Source organism: Pseudorasbora parva, chromosome 1, assembly GCF_024679245.1.
Source record: "Pseudorasbora parva isolate DD20220531a chromosome 1, ASM2467924v1, whole genome shotgun sequence".
Classification (NCBI taxonomy): Eukaryota; Metazoa; Chordata; class Actinopteri; order Cypriniformes; family Gobionidae; genus Pseudorasbora; species Pseudorasbora parva.
In genome coordinates, this window is record NC_090172.1 from 25584942 (window position 1) to 25602231 (window position 17290).

The 17290-nt window shown below is 37.5% G+C and overlaps 2 protein-coding genes across 5 annotated transcripts in view; both read right to left on the reverse strand.

The window, feature by feature from the left end:
* Positions 1-2411: 2411 nt before the first annotated feature.
* ankrd46b (ankyrin repeat domain 46b) lies at positions 2412-9358 on the reverse strand. Of its 2 annotated transcripts, XR_010904262.1 has the most exons (5): positions 9038-9358; positions 5970-6312; positions 3318-3476; positions 2938-3230; positions 2412-2863 (listed from the first exon to the last, which is right to left on the reverse strand). XR_010904262.1 is itself a non-coding variant. In XM_067437365.1 (4 exons), the coding sequence occupies exons 2-4, from the start codon at positions 6278-6280 to the stop codon at positions 3014-3016; spliced, it is 687 nt and encodes a 228-aa protein (XP_067293466.1). In that variant the 5' UTR covers positions 6281-6312; positions 9038-9353; the 3' UTR covers positions 2412-3013. The 2 variants fall into 2 exon arrangements, 1 of the variants encoding a protein (XP_067293466.1); XM_067437365.1 differs by having other exon boundaries at positions 2412-3230; positions 9038-9353.
* Positions 9359-11171: 1813 nt separating this feature from the next.
* Positions 11172-17290, reverse strand: part of col4a6 (collagen, type IV, alpha 6) — a 110350-nt gene continuing 104231 nt past the window's right edge. For all 3 annotated transcript variants that reach the window (XM_067437368.1, XM_067437367.1, XM_067437366.1), the window contains 3 exons: positions 16371-16562; positions 15896-16182; positions 11172-12786 (listed from right to left, as the gene is read on the reverse strand). In XM_067437368.1, coding sequence (XP_067293469.1) covers positions 12526-12786; positions 15896-16182; positions 16371-16562 — 740 coding nt within the window. In that variant the 3' untranslated portion in view covers positions 11172-12525. The remainder of the gene's footprint in view (positions 12787-15895; positions 16183-16370; positions 16563-17290) is intronic.

Below are 17290 nucleotides of genomic sequence, written 5' to 3' on the forward strand. Positions count from 1 at the left end.
CTTCGAAGTTTTACAAATTAATCTTCTGTCTGTTTCAAGCACGGTTTCAAATCTGTTTGGGAGCGTTTATCAAACTGCCAAAGTCACGTCACGTGATTTCAGTAAACGAAGATTGGTTACATAATAACTGTTTTAAAACATTTCGAAATGTCAAGGTTTTTTTGAAACAAACTCCCTTTGTTATTAGAGAAGTCATGAAAAATGTAAAAGGTACTACATACTATGAATCTGTATGGCGTCTTGTAAATGTTGTTGTATTATCTTTTATTTTATTTTATTTTCTTGATCTTTGTTTCTGTATTGTGTGACTGTTTTTTACAAGTTCTTATAAATAAATAAAAAACAATAATAAAAAAAAGCACAACAACCACATGGCAAAGGTGCTGACGCCCGAGTTGTACGCAAGCCTTCAGGACATGTTAATGGGTCACCGCTAGGGTGATGATCTCAGTTAACTCATGAATCATGAGCAGTCACTGAGAAGTGGCTGTGGGTTTTACCTGATCTCTGATCAGTTATATACATCTGTAGACATTTTAATTAGACATTAGTCAAATTAAAAGGAATAATAGTAACTAATTCTCTTACTGGCCTGTTTATCTGAGCCATCCATGGAACAAACAAAACCAGCCCTGACAAATGATAAAACAACATAGACGCATAATATTTAATATTATTAGATTAGTAAATTCCATTTGAAAGAAAATATTTGCAAAAGATCTTTTTATGCATGTTTGGCATAGGTTTTTGTTGCATTTACACTGTTCTAACCAGCAGAGGTCGCTGTGGAGACGGGTGTCAAATTGTTTCAAAGCTTTGCACAGCACATTTCCTTCAACTGTTTCAGTGTTTCACGAAGCCTTGGTCTGCCCAAAAACGCCCATCACTAGTAATAAACTGTTTTTAGTGACATGACATGTATTCTATCTTCATTCATATGCATGTAATCATTGCATTATACTTTCTTCATGTGTCAACATTTCAAAACTTCATAATAAATGTTCATACTGTTTAACAGTTTATTTCAATAGTCGACTTTAGACATTAACTTTGCAATTTTATGTCAACTAGCAGTCATTTAAGTATCAGTAGACTTGCTGCTTAATAAACGCTAACACTTTATACTGATCATCCCTCAACAGACATTCTCCTGACTAGAAGTAACTTTGCAAGTACGTCAAATTATTCTACTCACCCTAACTTAACAGTCTACTAATACTCTAATGAGAGTTAGTTGACATGTAGTTGCAAAGTTAGTGAACAGAAAGTCTAAAGTGGACTAATGAAATAACACGTGTGGTCGCACATATTTAGTTGTACAATAGAAAAAGTTTAAATGTAAGCGAAGCTGTTTGGACAAATTTGCATAACTCCCAATAACATTTTATAAAAGTGATTCTTCTGATTATGATTGGCTGAGAGTGAGACACGTCCTATAAACACACACCTGTGACCTCATTAAATCAGTATTCTGAGCTAAATGTTGCTGGAGAACTACATGTTTGGTGGAAGAATTATTACAATTTTGATTGTGCATGGTTTACAGTGACTTCAGAACAGCATTGAGCCTAACAACTATCTGTAGCTGTTCTTAAATCACTGTAAACCAAAATGCATGATTCATTTTAGGCCATATTTAGCTTAATATTATCCTAACACTGACATTTATTCTGGTGCAAAATGTTTCTCAGAACAACACAATCAAAGCGCAAAAGCATATTAGATTGAGGAAAAAAGTATTTCTGTTTATTTGAACAAACAGAAATAGCTTTTTTAGGGGTTCTACCTGTTGAATGAAGGTAAATTTAAGACTTCTTTCCAAGACCTTTTTAAGAGCAAGTAAAGAACATATTGAAAGGAAGTCAATGCGTCAGTATGTCTAGGGAGAAAAACGTTGAGTTGTATTAGCAACACTTTAGAGTTTGAAAATACAACTTCCAACATTCATTATTTTAGAATTAATTTGGCAGAAATCTTGAATACCTCTGCTATCGAACACTAGAATATCTTTTACTGAACCCTCAGATCACACTGCACAAAAGGTGATGTTCTTTCTCAGTATTTTTGTTAATGCTTAAAACAAGAACAAATCAATTTAATACAAGGGGAAGTTTTCATAACTCATTGACAGATATTTGCATAAACTCACTACATTTTGTTCAGTTTTACAAGACTTCATTTTACATTTGCATCTCAAGTAAATGTACCAAAGATGCTCAGATATTTGTATCGGAAAACATAACTATAACTATGAATTTAAGACCTTTTTAGGGCTTTGATTTGTATAAGGGTGAATTAAGACTTTTTAAGGATCATTTTACGATTTAACCGATCATTGTACCAGATCATTTGTACACAAACAGAACAGAATGTTAACTGTCCTTTGACAAAAGTCATCTGTGCACAAAAACGAAATTCCTGGTGGCCATTTATTGGTTATTTTTAACATTTTACAGACAATTACCATAAAACAATATTCTACGTAACAATGTTAAAGAAAATAATCATAGATATGTAAATAAGCATATGTATGTTTTGTAGTGTCTTGTCTATTGTCATACTTCCACAACAAAGACTTCATTACAGACAAAAATAAAGGTGATAGAAAAGGAAAATGATGAAAATGAAAACATCATGCCTGACCTAACCTACAACAGTAACCTAATGTTGTTTACATCATCATTGAGATATTACAAGTGTATATGTCTACGGTCAACTGGCCGTGTTCATGGGAAAATGGGTTTACATCACTTGGGCTGTATTTGAGAAACTTTGAACATTTTCCCCCATATCTGAACCTTTACCTTTCAGTCTTCCTTCATAGCGCAGCCATCATCATGTGGACGCCTCCACTCGACCTCACCTGTGAGAATGACAAGATCGTTTCTAATCTTCACATTAGGCCTAATCTTGTACTATGAGGAACCTTCAGTGTACCTTCAGAGTCCACTCAAACCTCCCTTTACTTCAAAGCTCGACTGCTCTGGTCCCGAGATTTAACACAATCTGGCTCTCAGTGGACCAACTCCAGCTGACTCGCAGAAAAGGGCAGTACGCCACTAACATAGTAAGCAATGCCCAGGGAAAGAAGGGCGATGACCACCAGCAGCAGCAGGACCCTCCAGAAGCCCAAGTCCTCCACAAACTCCTGCCAGGTGGAGCGAAAGCTGGACAGCACGCCCTCGCTGTTCTGCAGGTTAGGATTGAGCAGCGAATGGCTCTCCATCGCACTAGGAACAAGAGTGCCGAGTTAGTAATTAATTAAAACATGTCACTAAAAGTTGTTCCTAAAAGGTGGCATCTGGGGCGAATCTAACCTTTCGCTCTCAGCCATCTGCATGGCTTCGAGTTTGGAGTGGGCTCCTCTGTTGAAGCCCTTGACCTCTTGTTCTTCCAGTCCTTCTAACAGCCGAATGGCATCTTTATTTACCCCTCTCCTCTTAGCCAGCACCAGTGGGGTCGACCCATTGTGGTTACTGTTCAAATGTAAGGGCACAACAGAGTCAGATAAAAACGTACTATTGTTACCATAGTAAGTTATTGCATCATTACAAGCACTACTACTACAGTAAAACAATAATAAATCAGTATGATATCTCAGTGTAAAACATTTCATTTCTATTTTATAAAAAACTTTGGTGGAAACTATGGTCACAATGCAAGCCTGCAGCACACGTCCTGATAAGTGAAGCCAAAGCATCTCAATCGCCCCCCAGGTGGCTGGTCCCAGTGTACTTCAGTGTCTTCAGCATTAAATGTAATAGGACGTGGGACTTACTAAACAATCAAATTACACTTCAAATAATTTATTCCCAAAGATGGTTTCTGTCATTTTAGGCAGTTTTTATCAAACTGATGATGTCACTTCAAGTGTTTGTTTTTTAAAGAAGTTTGGTTTTAGTTACGTTATTAAAAGACGTCAGGATTAAAAGACGCAATTATGATGAAGTAGTATGTCCCAAAAGCTTGGCTACTTTTCTGCTACACACTCAAAAGTGTACTTTTTTGTACATACATTTAGGGCATAGTATTAACTAGGCGAATTGGGATGCAGCATTAGGCTATTGCTTATTAGTTCCATTTGTAGATTGCTTAGTCAACATGATTTTACATTGACATTACTTGTTGTTTGCCTGTATTTCTTTGGTTAAAATATAATATACCGTAATCTAATTACAACTATTTCACTTTTGGAACCTGATTACTAGTTACAGTATTAGTACCCTGCCCGTCGTTAACAGACGTTAACGTTAACGCGTTAACGTACCCTACATAAACACAATAATTTGTTATGTAGAACTTCTAACGTTTTATACAAATAGTTACTTTACTAGATCCCCGTCATACATTCGATTAAAAGTTCCAAAGGTACTCCGAATTTGGAAAACATGCTTTTGCATTTTATGCTCCCTGGGCTTGGAATGATGTTCAAAATATAGTTAAAGCTACACTGTGATATTTTCGCCCATCTAGCGGTGAAAAGGTATATGACCATTCAGTGAATAATAGTTTCTGTTTCTCTCAATTCAGATTTCATTTTAACTCCTATGGTGGCTGATTTAGTCCAAGATTAGCATGGCTTCCAGTTCGACCTCAACCATGAGTGTTTCTTCTTGTGATGAGGTTTAGAAAAGTATTATAATTTGCAGTTATTTGATTTGTCAGTTAACATGTAGGTTATGACATCTATGCAAAATGAATAATAGTTTTACGTTTTCGTTATTTTCTGTTGCCATCTTAATTTTCTTTTTCGCACCCTTGGCAACTCTGATACATATCCTCGAGAATAAGAGTGATCCTCCATCAGCAACAGACTTTCAAAAAGGCTTTCAGGTTTTCATATTGCAGTCTCAAGCAATCCCCCTCTTCACATTCGACACGGTGCCATCAAGTGTTAAAGGTCCCGTTCTTCGCGATTCCATCTTTCAAACTTTAGTTAGTGTGTAATGTTGCTGTTAGAGCATAAATAATACCTGTAAAATTATAAAGCTCAAAGTTCAATGCCAAGCGAGATATTTAACAGAAGTTCCCTTTCAAAACCTACAGGGAACGGCCGGTTTGGACTACAGCAGGAAGTGCAGGGATGTAATGACGTCACTAGAACCGTTTGTTGACTAACCCTCCGCCCACAAGAACACGCAAAATAGGGGGCGTGGTCTTGTTGTTCTCCCACGTGGAGAAGAGCGCACATTCAGCGCTTGCATCTCCCCGTTATGGTAAGAGGCGGGACCTTTCCGGGCAAAGTGCGCTAAGCTGCTGTCCAATCACAACACGGGAAGCGCTGGCCCAATCAGAACTCGTTACGTATTTCTGAAGGAGGGACTTCATAGAACGAGGAAATCATTAGGCCGCTTTTAGGACAGAGGAAACAGCGCTGTACAGATAAATAAATTGTGTGAAAAATACTGTGTTTTTTTACACGCGAAACATGAACTCATGTTATATTGCACACTGTAAACATAATCAGCTTCGAAAACACACGAAGAACGGGACCTTTAAAGCACGAAAGGCGAAGCTTGAATTTACGGGTATGTCCCTCTTTGGCTAATGTACTTTCAAGATGAAGGGGCAACATGGCAGCCGGCATTCCAACCCCTCACCCGTATTTCATGTATTTTCAATGCCATATTATAAACCTACGAGAATACTTTATTACTTGAAAGAAGTAAATATACATTAACGAGCACATATATTTTTGAAAGAACTAAGTGTTTTTAGCTAAGAATAAACTAAAAAAGTTACACAGTGTAGCTTTAAATTAGAGATACTGCCGCCTCTGAGTACTTTTAAATGTATTTTACAAAGTGCTTTTAACGGGTCCTGTAAGTGCTTTTCTTGACTGCATGCTCATTAATTGTTTTGTAGGATTATGATTTTTGTGTTTATGTATGAAACTATGTGCTGAAGAACACTTACCAACAATCATCTAGTTATTTAAATAAATAAATACAACTATTGGCATAACTCACCAAATATCAATTTTGAGACCATTGGACACCAGGAACTGAATCGTGTCCACATGTCCGCACAGGTGCAGTGCAGTGTTGCCCTGATAGTCAGTGGCCAGCAGGTCTGCGCCAAACTTGTGCAGGAAGCGGCAGATGTCCACATTACCTCGCGCCGCTGCCAGATGCAGACCCGTGCGACCCCTGTGATCACGGATATTGGGGTCGCAGCCGGTCTCCAGCAGACGCCTAGCAAAACTTAAGTCCCCATCAATACAGGCCTGCAGTAACGGTACACTGGTCTGCGAAGAGTCATTGATGAAGACATATGACATGTCCGAGTCGGTCTCCGAAAATTCCAGCGTAACTGAAAAAAATAATGATGCAGATCTCTTGAAACTTTATTTTGCAATGTGACATTATTTACAATGACAACTAAACACACCACACCTCTGTACTACACTAATGTCCCACTTTATAGGTGTCTTTACGCCGTACTTGTGGACTGTTATTGTGTTCATGATAGTAATAAATTAGTACATAAATTAGTTAAAGGCACAATATGTAAGAATTTAAGAATATCCAAAAATCACTATAACAGTGTTATATATTTTTGTTGACTTGTGTACTTGCATTATCCCAAATGTTTCCAAGAATGTTTAAATCCAGACAAATGAGTAATTTTAACCAGAACACGGTCCGGACTGTGTCCATGTTTCACCTATCAATGACATCATACCTGTGTTACCCTTGATTTACATTTATTTTATTTTAAAGAAACCATGGAAACACCAAAGACGCTTTAATATATTATGTGTTTTACTAGACAGGTGAGCAACTGTTTGGATCCAGTCATAGACAGAAAACGAATCATTGTTACAGTATATAAATCAACACAGTTAGAATTATTGTTTTTTTCAATCTTGTTTTTTTGATTTACCAGTTTAGCCATGAGTACCATGTTTTACCATGCCTCATATTGATCTAACTTACTGCAGTCTGCAACAAGTGTCTCATAGTAGCCGCCGAGTTAACGCAGAGTAGCTTCATAACATAACTTTCAACACACTCAAATGTATCTAATATAATAAATCAGCATTGCCTTACCACACGGATGAGCGAAAAAAAGCGTAAGGGGCGACTGGGGTAGTGATGGGGAGTCGACTCCAAAAGAGTTGATTCCTTGACTCTGAATAGCCCCAGAGTCGGGGTCGACTCCAGTACAGGAATCAACTCTTGGTGTTGACTCTTTTGCTGTGTCCGAAATCGTTTGTTTACTGAATCTCTCATCTAAAATGCATAGAAGTTGAGTGCACTATAAGCAAGGAGTGAATGAAATGAAGCGAACGGTGAGGTAATACTTGAAATATGCATAACTTGAAAGAAGCATTAACGAGCACATATATCTTAAGTGTTATAAGTATTTTTAGCAAAGAATAAACTAAAAAAGTTACACAGTGTAGCTTTAAGTGTGTAACAACAGCAATTTTGTCTGATTTCTAATCCTGTTTTAATGTAAAGTAAATGGAGTCGAGTCAATTCCATAGACTCACACAGTGGGAGTTGGTAATCAGAGTCCACTCCAAAAAACCTGGAATCGAACACCCCTAGACTGGGGCATAAATAAAGCTCAGTGAAATCAAGGCGCCATTAAAGGGTTACTTCATCTTTAGCATATGGCTTTGTAAAACGTGCCAGACTGAACACACGCTGTGAATCTAGGTCATTCAGCTCATCACAACTGTATGTAATTTGACTCCTGCAGCGTTTGTGCTGTGTGACACTCCCTCAGCGGCTAAATCACATATTGAACAGACACGTTCAGTTTTTAATTGTAGTGTCTGTTCTCTAACTGAACTGATTTTATTAAAATTAAAATGAACGCAGTTTCAGTGGGAAAGGGAAAGTGATCCAGTCACAGTGATTCAGTAGCGGTGGCTTTGGGAGTGGCCTCGTAGGGCAGCGAAGCATTCTGGGAATTGTTGTCTTTCATCCCCATGAGACAAAAATACATTTTCTGTCTTTTCTCAGTGTAGAAAGCACCAAATTCAAAAATAATTTCACATTTCTACAACATTAATGAACCAGTTTAAATACAGATTCATCTTTCCAGAGCTGAAGAACTTTAAGCCACGCCTTTGTTTTGAATAAGCGTCCTCTAGCGGTGAAAAATTACATATTGTGGCTTTAAAGACATATAATAAAATCTTTAGAAATTAGAAATATATTTTAGAAATATAAAGTGGGACGGTCTGGACCCACATAGTACTATATTACAGTAAAGCAAATTGTAAAAAAATCTCACTGAAAAGAATATAAATATGAGAAGTTACCTTGATAAGACCATTAAATTAAATAATTAAATTATAACAGTAATTAAAAAATTGTTTAAGATTAGTAAGTGAAATGCATCCTAATGTTTATTTTCTCTGTACTTATTCAGCAATAATCTGTTTTTGTAATTAGGGAAAGACCCTATAAAGCTCACCCAGTCTAAAATAATTAATGTCTAAAAACATCTGACACAAAACAAATGATTCATGGTCTTCAACATACAGTAGGCTTCATTTTCTTAATGCAAAATTGCTTACTTTTCCAAGTTTGAATATGAGGTAATTATGAGGTGAAATATGACCTAGTCCAAAATGATGAGGGTGATGATGGTGCTTATCGCACCTAATGAAGCCTCCACGGCAATCATCCAACATAAAGCCTTTTTAACTGTTGCAAACACTCTTTAACAAATCACCTTATCATGAGCTGCAGTGCAGGATGAGGAGGAGTCTTCATTAGCCAGCACACTGCTAGATGATGCTGACTAATGTAAAAACATCCATCTAATCACAACTGTGAGATTTATTCCTCTAAAGTCACAACAGATACTGATTTTTTGCTGGTTTGCACTAGCAGATGCCTCTGTCAAGTGTGATGTAACGTGTGGTAACATTGAATTACTGTCAACAACTGTATAATACTCGTTTATAAGCGTCGATAAAAGCACAACTAACATCTGAGAGACGAAAATATCTGATTGAACGAAGAGACATATCAGCGAACTTATGCAATACACACTCTTATAGGTTTATATGTACCTGTTTTGTGCAGCAGTATCAAAGGAGAAATGTCTTGCGTTTGCTGAAGGCTGCCCCGTACCTTATGTCTGTCTGTGTTGTTTATGAGTTACTACAGCTGCTGGCTGTGCTGCAGTGGAGGCGCTCACACACAGCGCCCCCTAATGCTGCGGGGAGCCGCTGCCGCGCTCTCGAAACATTTATGAATCTTTTGTTTTGAATCAGTATTTCGGAGATTATATCAATTCAAATTCGCCAAGTCACGCTGTTTCTTCTCAATCAGCTCCCTAGTTCAGTAGTCAGGGCACTGATCAGGGAATCAGTCAATGGACTGGCTGAACTAGGGATAGGGAGCTGAGACGCACCCTAGATTATTTCATTCAGGAAAACCCTCATTACGTCATACTGTTTCGAACTTAAAGGGATAGTTCACCCAAAGACTACACATCCTTAAAAGTAAATTTTCATTGACATATATACACTCGCCTAAATGATCATTAGGAACACCTGTTCAATTTCTCACTAATGCAATTATCTAATTAACCAATCACATGGCAGTTGCTTCAATGCATTTAGGGTTATGGTCCTGATCAAGACAATCTTCTGAACTCCAAACTGAATGTTAGAATGAGAAAGAAAGGTGATTTAAAAAGAAATTTTGAGCATGACATAGTTGTTGGTGCCAGACGCGCCGAGTATTTCAAAATCAGCTCAGTTACTGGGATTTTCACGCACAAACATTTCTAGGGTTTACAAAGAATGGTGTGAAAAGGGAAAAACATCCAGTATGCGGCAGTCCTGTGGCCAAAAATTCCTTGTTGATGCTAGAGGTCAACTATATATGGATATGGGCCGACTGATTCAAGTTAATAGAAGAGCAACTTTGACTGAAATAATCACTCGTTACAACCGAGGTGCAGCAAAGCATTTGTGAAGCCACAACATGCACAACCTTGAGGCGGATGGGCTACAACAGCAGAAGACGGAAAGGTCTCCTCCTGAGGCTACAATTTGCACAAGCTCACCAAAATTGGACAGTTGAAGACTGGAAAAATGTTGTCTGGTCTGATGAGTCTCGATTTCTGTTGAGACATTCAGACCTTCAGACATTGTTACCACTGTGCAGGCTGCTGGTGGTGTAATGGTGTGTGGGGGAAGTTTTCTTGCCACCTGGGCATTGTTTAAATGCCACAGCCTACCTGAGCATTGTCTCTGACCATGTCCATCCCTTTATGACCACCATGTACCCATCCTCTGATAGCTACTTCCAGCAGGATAATGCACCATGTCACAAAGCTCAAATCATTTCAAATTGGTTTCTTGAACATGATGACTGAGTTCACTGTACTAAAATGGCCCTCACCTTCACCAGATCTCAACCCAATAGATCATCTTTGGGATGTGGTTGAACGGGAGCTTCGTGCCCTGGATGTGCATCCCACAAATCTCCATCAACTGCAAAATGCCATCATATCAATATGCGCCAACATTTCTAAAGAATGCTTTCAGCATCTTCAATGACATAGAATTAAGGCAGTTCTGAAGGAGAAAGGGGGTCAAACAGTATTAGTATGGTGTTCCGAATAATCCTTTAGGTGAGTGCATTTCTTTATTTTTCTAAAGTTGATTTTCTAAGGTCTATAGAATAATACAGATTTGATGCCTTTATCTTTTAAATTTATTGATAACAAAAAGAACAAGGGATTTTAAAACTCAAACTTTCGTTAAATTTCAAAAAGCTTAGTTTGTATAATTTTTATCATCACTATTAAAAACATGTAGGCTCTTATATATAGTACTGTCGTTGTATCCTTCTCAATTGATTGGTTCTGTAAGAGTGGACAGGTTTTATTTAGTTGTTCTTTATGACATTTTAAGTTCATATTTAAGTTATTCTTTTCCTTGGTTACTGGAAACCTGCTAGTAGTAGTGAAGTGCATGTGTATGTGGTTATGGACCACTTCTGGAAAAAAGAATGTTGCTGGTTTGATCCCTGTGAGAAGGGTCAAAGCACATAACTTGATTTAACTCCAATGTCCACAGAACCATTCTATGGCAACATAAGAAAGTTGTGGAAATGTCACCGGTCATGTAACAATAAACATTACATTTTGTACACAAGCAACTTCATATAACACAATATTTAGATGTTTTAATACTTTTATTTGACAGGTTTAATACATGTACTCACTGTGAGCATTCAGATCAAACATTTACATCACTATATGAAATACTGGAAAGTGTCATCCACTCATATTTACTGTCTTAATTCATTTAAAAATAATGTTTACTGCGGGTTCTGAAATTATACATCTATTTAGTCTAACAGTAGTAAAAATATAATTAAGCAAATTGCCCGCTTGTGATGGCCAATCTTCACAAATGTACATAATTATTATTTCGGGGGGGGGGGGGAAAAACATAAATGTGGAAATATTGTTAAATCAAGTGGATGAAATGAATAAACCATGATCTAACCACTTACAGACACATCATGAAATGTAAGGCGAACAGAAGAAAATGTATACTCATGGTTACCAATAAGAGACTGAACGGCTAAGTAGTCATAGTGGTCATGTTTCAACCTATCTCTCTGAGAGACTGGGTAACTCAAAATTAGTCTATTTATCACCTCAAATGCACACAGTAAATTAGACAATTTAAAAAGTAAAGTTGACATTTTGAGAATAAAACATACACATTTTTGGTGTGAATAACTGAGGATGAAAACCTATACCTTAAAAGACCAGGATATGATCTGTAAGGAATTAATAATCCTCACCAATTATGTTTGAGGAATGTATGAATGTTCCCATCAATAGAAGAAAACGATTTTCACTCATTGAACACTTAAGGTGAACTAGATGAATTTAAACCAGCTGCATGCGATCTTGTGAAAGAACATATTAACTTCAGTGCAATTCATATAGGATATTTAAGGGGTTAGACCAATCCTTTCAAGTGACAACCATGAGGCACAATCTTACTTATTCATGTAGATTGCAAAGTGCTGGTTTGTCCGTTATTGCCGAATGGTAAACAAGATGATGTGTGTTAACAATATTGTAAAGAAAGACTGATATAGGCTACTAAAGCCAAAATATATTATATATGCAATGCAGTAGAACTGGTTAACGAAGAGACTGCATCGTTTTCATCGTTGCATGGCTTCATCTGAAAAATAAAGGTGTATTATTCCGTGCCATCCACTGGGAGTCTAGGATGCACTCTCTGAGGTAGCCGTGAATATGACTAGCAACTTGAGGAAAAAGCTTAAACACAAAAACACGGCATCATATTTTCAACATAGCACCACTGAGATAATAAACAGATAAAGAGTAGAAATCTCTTTCTCCACTTCTTTTCATTCTAAATTTACCAAGGGCTCACCTTAGCCCTTCATATCCACTGTTAAGTTCATTTAGTTTAGTGTTTCCTTTATCTTCCACTGCTCATCTCGTCTTCTTCCATTGGTTTAGTTAAAGTCTCCTGCTGTGCACCTACACAAGCTACAAGATCTTCATGCAGACTTGACAGCGACTGATGCGTGACCGGTACTGATCACCCTTCAGCGTCTCCTGGGAAGGACCCTGGACGAACTGTTCGTCCTGCTCTACCGTGGTCAACCAGAAACTGTACTTGTTGGCAAAGTAGTGGCAGGTGCCGCGGGCACCGTTGCACTCGATGAAGGGAGTGGCGCGGAAATCCTCAAGGCAAGAACCGGGAGACACCAATGACTGACCACCTCCTTCTGCACCTGCGGCTGTGTGCTGAAGGACAGACACAAAAATTAGAAAGTGTTACGAAGGTAGTTTGTCATTGTACAAAAAATGTCATTCATTGCATCTTTGAGGAGACTTTGAATAAAACCTTGATCGGAAATAATTGAGATGATGAGATAAATATCCACCACCTTTCAAAAGTTTGGAGTCTATGATTATTTCATTTGATTTAAAGGGGGGGGGGGGGGGGGTGAAACACTCAGTTTCAGTCAATCTCATGTCAATCTTGAGTACCTATAGAGTAGTATTGCATCCTTCATATCTCCGAAAAGTCTTTAGTTTTTATCAAATTTATAAAAGAAATATGGGCTGTACAGAGTCTTTCTGGAAAAAAACAAGCGCCTGGTGGCGTATCGTGTGGACGGAGCTAAAGAATGACGATTGCGAACAAAGCGGTGACGTCCTCAAGTGTGGAGAAACCCATGGCTATCTCAGCTAATAGATATGATCCAGAATCAAATCTGAGGCAGAAATAAATTGAACAGGTGAAACAGCAACATCAGGACGTCCATCTCTGTGGTATGTACTGTATTTAGTGACCTGTCAACATTTGTGTGTCTTTACTAGCAGTTTATGAGGACATGATTCGGTTTATGGACTATTGTATGCGACTAACGTTAGACCTTAGCAAGCAAAACGGTTTTGCACGTCAGACAAGTGTAACGTTATACAGAGAACAGCAATGGAGTAACCGTTAGCGCATTTGAATGATGAAGCACGCGATCGTGTCGTTTACTGATGTTTACTCATGCGACGGTAGCCAATAGCAGAGACATTTGAAGCAGTTTTACTCACCAGCTGCTTCCAAAGCTGGGACCGCTTCGTCAAAAACACACTTCTTTGGTATGATTTTGTGAAGCTTCCCGTCATTTCTGCGTTCAAATCGGTTCAAATGCAGCGCTGCCTTCCCGGAATGCTGTGCTGAAGCGTTGAAGTCGCTCGACGTCACCCATAGGAATAAAGTGGTGCGCGGCGTGGACTATAACCGACATAAGTGTTCACGGACGACTGGATCTGCAGCTGAGAGAGTGTTTACTCTCTCGCTCTAGTCACGCGTGCGCACCCTACCGGGAGAAGAGCCCGTACGGCCCATACAAGGACCTTCCGTTCTATTAACGTCAAGTAGACCCATACTTGAAAAAAACTCTCCGAAACTTGTGAGAAACCGGAAGGAGTATTTTTTACACAGAAATACTCCATCAAACGTCCAACATTAGTTTTTGAAACTTTGTCTACGTTTGTCTACGTCTAAGTCTTTAACAGTGTAAAAAGCTCAGTATGCATGAAACAGCATTTCAACCCCCCTTTAAGTCTCTTATGCTTACCAAGGCTGCCATTTATTTGACAAAATATACAGTAAAACAGTAATATTATGAAATAGTATAAACATTTAAAATAACTGTTGAATATATTTTAAAATGTAATTTATTCCTGTGATGCAAAGCTGATTTTTCAGCATCATTACTTCAGTCTTCAGTGTCACATGGTCTTCAGAAATCCTTCTAATATGATGATTTGCTGCTGATGAAACATTTCATATTATTATCAATGTTAAAAACAGTTGTGCTGCTTAATAGTTTTGTGGAATTTTCAGTATTCTTTTATGAATTAGAAGTTCAAAAGAACAGCCTTTCTTTTTAAATAGGAAACTTTTGTAACATTTGGGGCCCTATTTTAACAACCTATACAGCACAGGTGCACTTAGGGTGTGTCCAAATCCACTTTTGCTAGTTTAACGATGGAAAAAAATGTAATTCAGCACTTTCGGCTGTTTCACTGGAATAAAATAAAATAATGCAAAGTCCTCAAATATTACTAAAAAAAATTCAAGTTCAAGGAAGAAGGAGGCAGATGTTAAGCACAACTTTAGTTGTTAGTTTAATTGTAAAATAAGCATAAACAACCAAACGAAAGGAGCAGCAGTGGCCTACTGCAGCATATAAGACAGGCTCTGTTTCACTTTCGTTGCTCTGGTTGGTTGTAGCGCTATCCTATCGCGTGCAGAGGGAGTTTGAAAGACAACCGTTTATCCCGCCTCTCGGATTGAGGTGTAAATGGTGAGTTTCCAGACCAAACATCTTGATGTGGGTCTGGCTTGTCAGGCTACTGAATTACTACTCTAACAGGTCACTTTATTAGAATTTTAAGCCACTCTGTGGCTGGTATGAGACGCTTGTTACACAAAGTAGTAAACTTATGCTGCTAAATGGTATGCAAATAATTTTAAAATATATTGTATAGTGTGTAAAATGCTGTATAACTCTTACTACAAATAAAGCTTTTTCTGATTTTGTAATGTTAGCAACATGACAAAATAGCAGTGTCTCTGAGACATGGTACAAACAAGATATTAAAATAATAAGACTAAACACATTGAGCTATTATATAACAATGATTTGCTTTCTTTTAATTAAGTATTTTAAACAGTTGCTTACCTGTCTAATAAAACACATTTATTAAAGCTTCTTTGGTTTTTCTATGGTTTTGAGGGAAATGGAGGGTAACACTGATATGACGTCATTGACCCAGGCCATTAAACTGGTTAAAATTGCTTATTTCACTGGACTTAAACAATTTTGGAAAATTTTGTTCTAGTGGTTTTTGGATATTGTAATCCAAAAATATTATATACTGTGCATTTAATGCATCCTTGCTGAAAAGTATATACTTTATATATATAAAGTATATAAATAAATATATAGACTTTGTATATACTTCTAGTATATATATTTTTCTTTAAAAATAAATAAATAAAAATTCTTAATTACTCCAAACTTTTATAGTTTTATACCAATATAAATTGTATATTGTATAAATTGTATACAAGAACATTATCATATTTTTGGACACATGATCACGGGTTATTTAACTGGTCACTGGTTATTTCAAATTTATGAACACTTGTATTTTGTTGACTGTAAAGTGTTTCTGTCTAGTGTAGGTGGAGAAGAAGAAAAAGAAGAAAGTGTTCAAATATTATCTTACAGACACATACTTTATGAGTGCATGTGTAGTGTACTACACTGTAAGTTCTGTTTATTTGAATCTGCAATGATGTGGGATTGTGCGTGAGGGCTCAGGTATAGCTGAATTTTACCATAAGGAATGAGTAACCGATCCACAGACTCCTCCAGCCCTGAGGGCAGGTCGGTATGCTGAGATCTTGGCTATGGACAGCGACTGCTTGAGATGGAGCCTCACACACAGAGCAGCGGCTAATGTACTGAGATATCTGCTGATCTGCCACAGGCATCATGGGAATGGGTGCAGTGGTGGACAGCCAATAGGATTTGTCATTCCGGCTAGCGTAGTAGCAGATTTCATTGACTGTGCAGTACAGGAAGGGGATGGTGCTGAAATGTGGCAGACATGAGCCGGGCAATCCTGGGAGGAAGAGAACATTTCAGGCACATCCACTCATCAGTTCATACATGTAAAATTGTCAAGTACACAAAAAAACTGATCTACAGCAATATTATTCCAAATCCATCTATTCCAAAACAGAATTTTTAAAATAGTATGAATATTTTAAACAATTGACAGCCCTTATAATAACAACCCTAGTGTCTCACCCAGGTCCTGGTTGTGTGCTTTCTCCTGCCCCTCCACATACAGCAAACTGTATCCCTCCCATAGCTTGGCCATGCCTTGAGGACACATGGCCATCTGGCTGGACTGACTGTGTTTTACCAAAGTATAACCAATACCAGTACTGCGCACGGGTGGAGCAGGTAGACCGGGCAACCCTGGTTTGCCACGGGGTCCTGTAGGGTGAAAGAATTTGAAAGACGATTACAGAAGTGAGGAGAAGAAATGGGCGAAAGCTGTAGTGACATCTGCTGTTACCTTACACACCTGAAAATATACTGCTGTTAATGAAATTGCTACATTAAAAATATGCTGTTAATGAGATATATACTTGATCTGACCATTAAAGCTTTTTTTGGTCTATGATTGAGCCATACAAATAAAACAAATACATTTAGGATGTCACTACAAAAAGAACATTTTAGGTTACTTGACAAAATGTATTTTTCAGTGCAGAGTAAACAAAAGTAACACACTGGATCAGAGGTCCAAGATCCAAAATTTACACCAAGTGCATCAAGTGAAGACACAACCAACACAAGGCCAAAATTGTCTATTGCACAAAAATGTTTATTGCTAAGAAATATATACATAAAAAATACAGTACATTACCATTCAAAAGTTTATTAAAGTTTAAAAAAAATGTAATAAGTATCTTATGTTCACTAAGGCTGCATTTATTTGTACTTTGAATATTATTACAAATTAACATATATTTAATAATTTTATATATTCTAAATCGTTAGTTATTCCTGTGATGGCAAAGCTGAATTTTCAACATCATTACTCCGGTATTCAGTGTCACATGATCCATCAGAAATTATTCTAATATGCTGATTTGCTGCTCAATTTTTTATTATTATTGTCAATGTTGAAAACATTGCTTAGTATTTTTTTTTTGAAA

Coding starts and splice junctions, on each gene's coding strand:
- ankrd46b (XM_067437365.1), bottom strand. CDS start 6,280: ATGTCATATGTCTTCATCAATGACTCTTCGCAGACCAGTGTACCGTTA. Junction 3,477..5,969: donor GGTCTCAAAATTGATATTTG/GTGAGTTATGCC, acceptor ACATTTGAACAG/TAACCACAATGGGTCGACCC. Junction 3,231..3,317: donor CAGATGGCTGAGAGCGAAAG/GTTAGATTCGCC, acceptor TCTTGTTCCTAG/TGCGATGGAGAGCCATTCGC.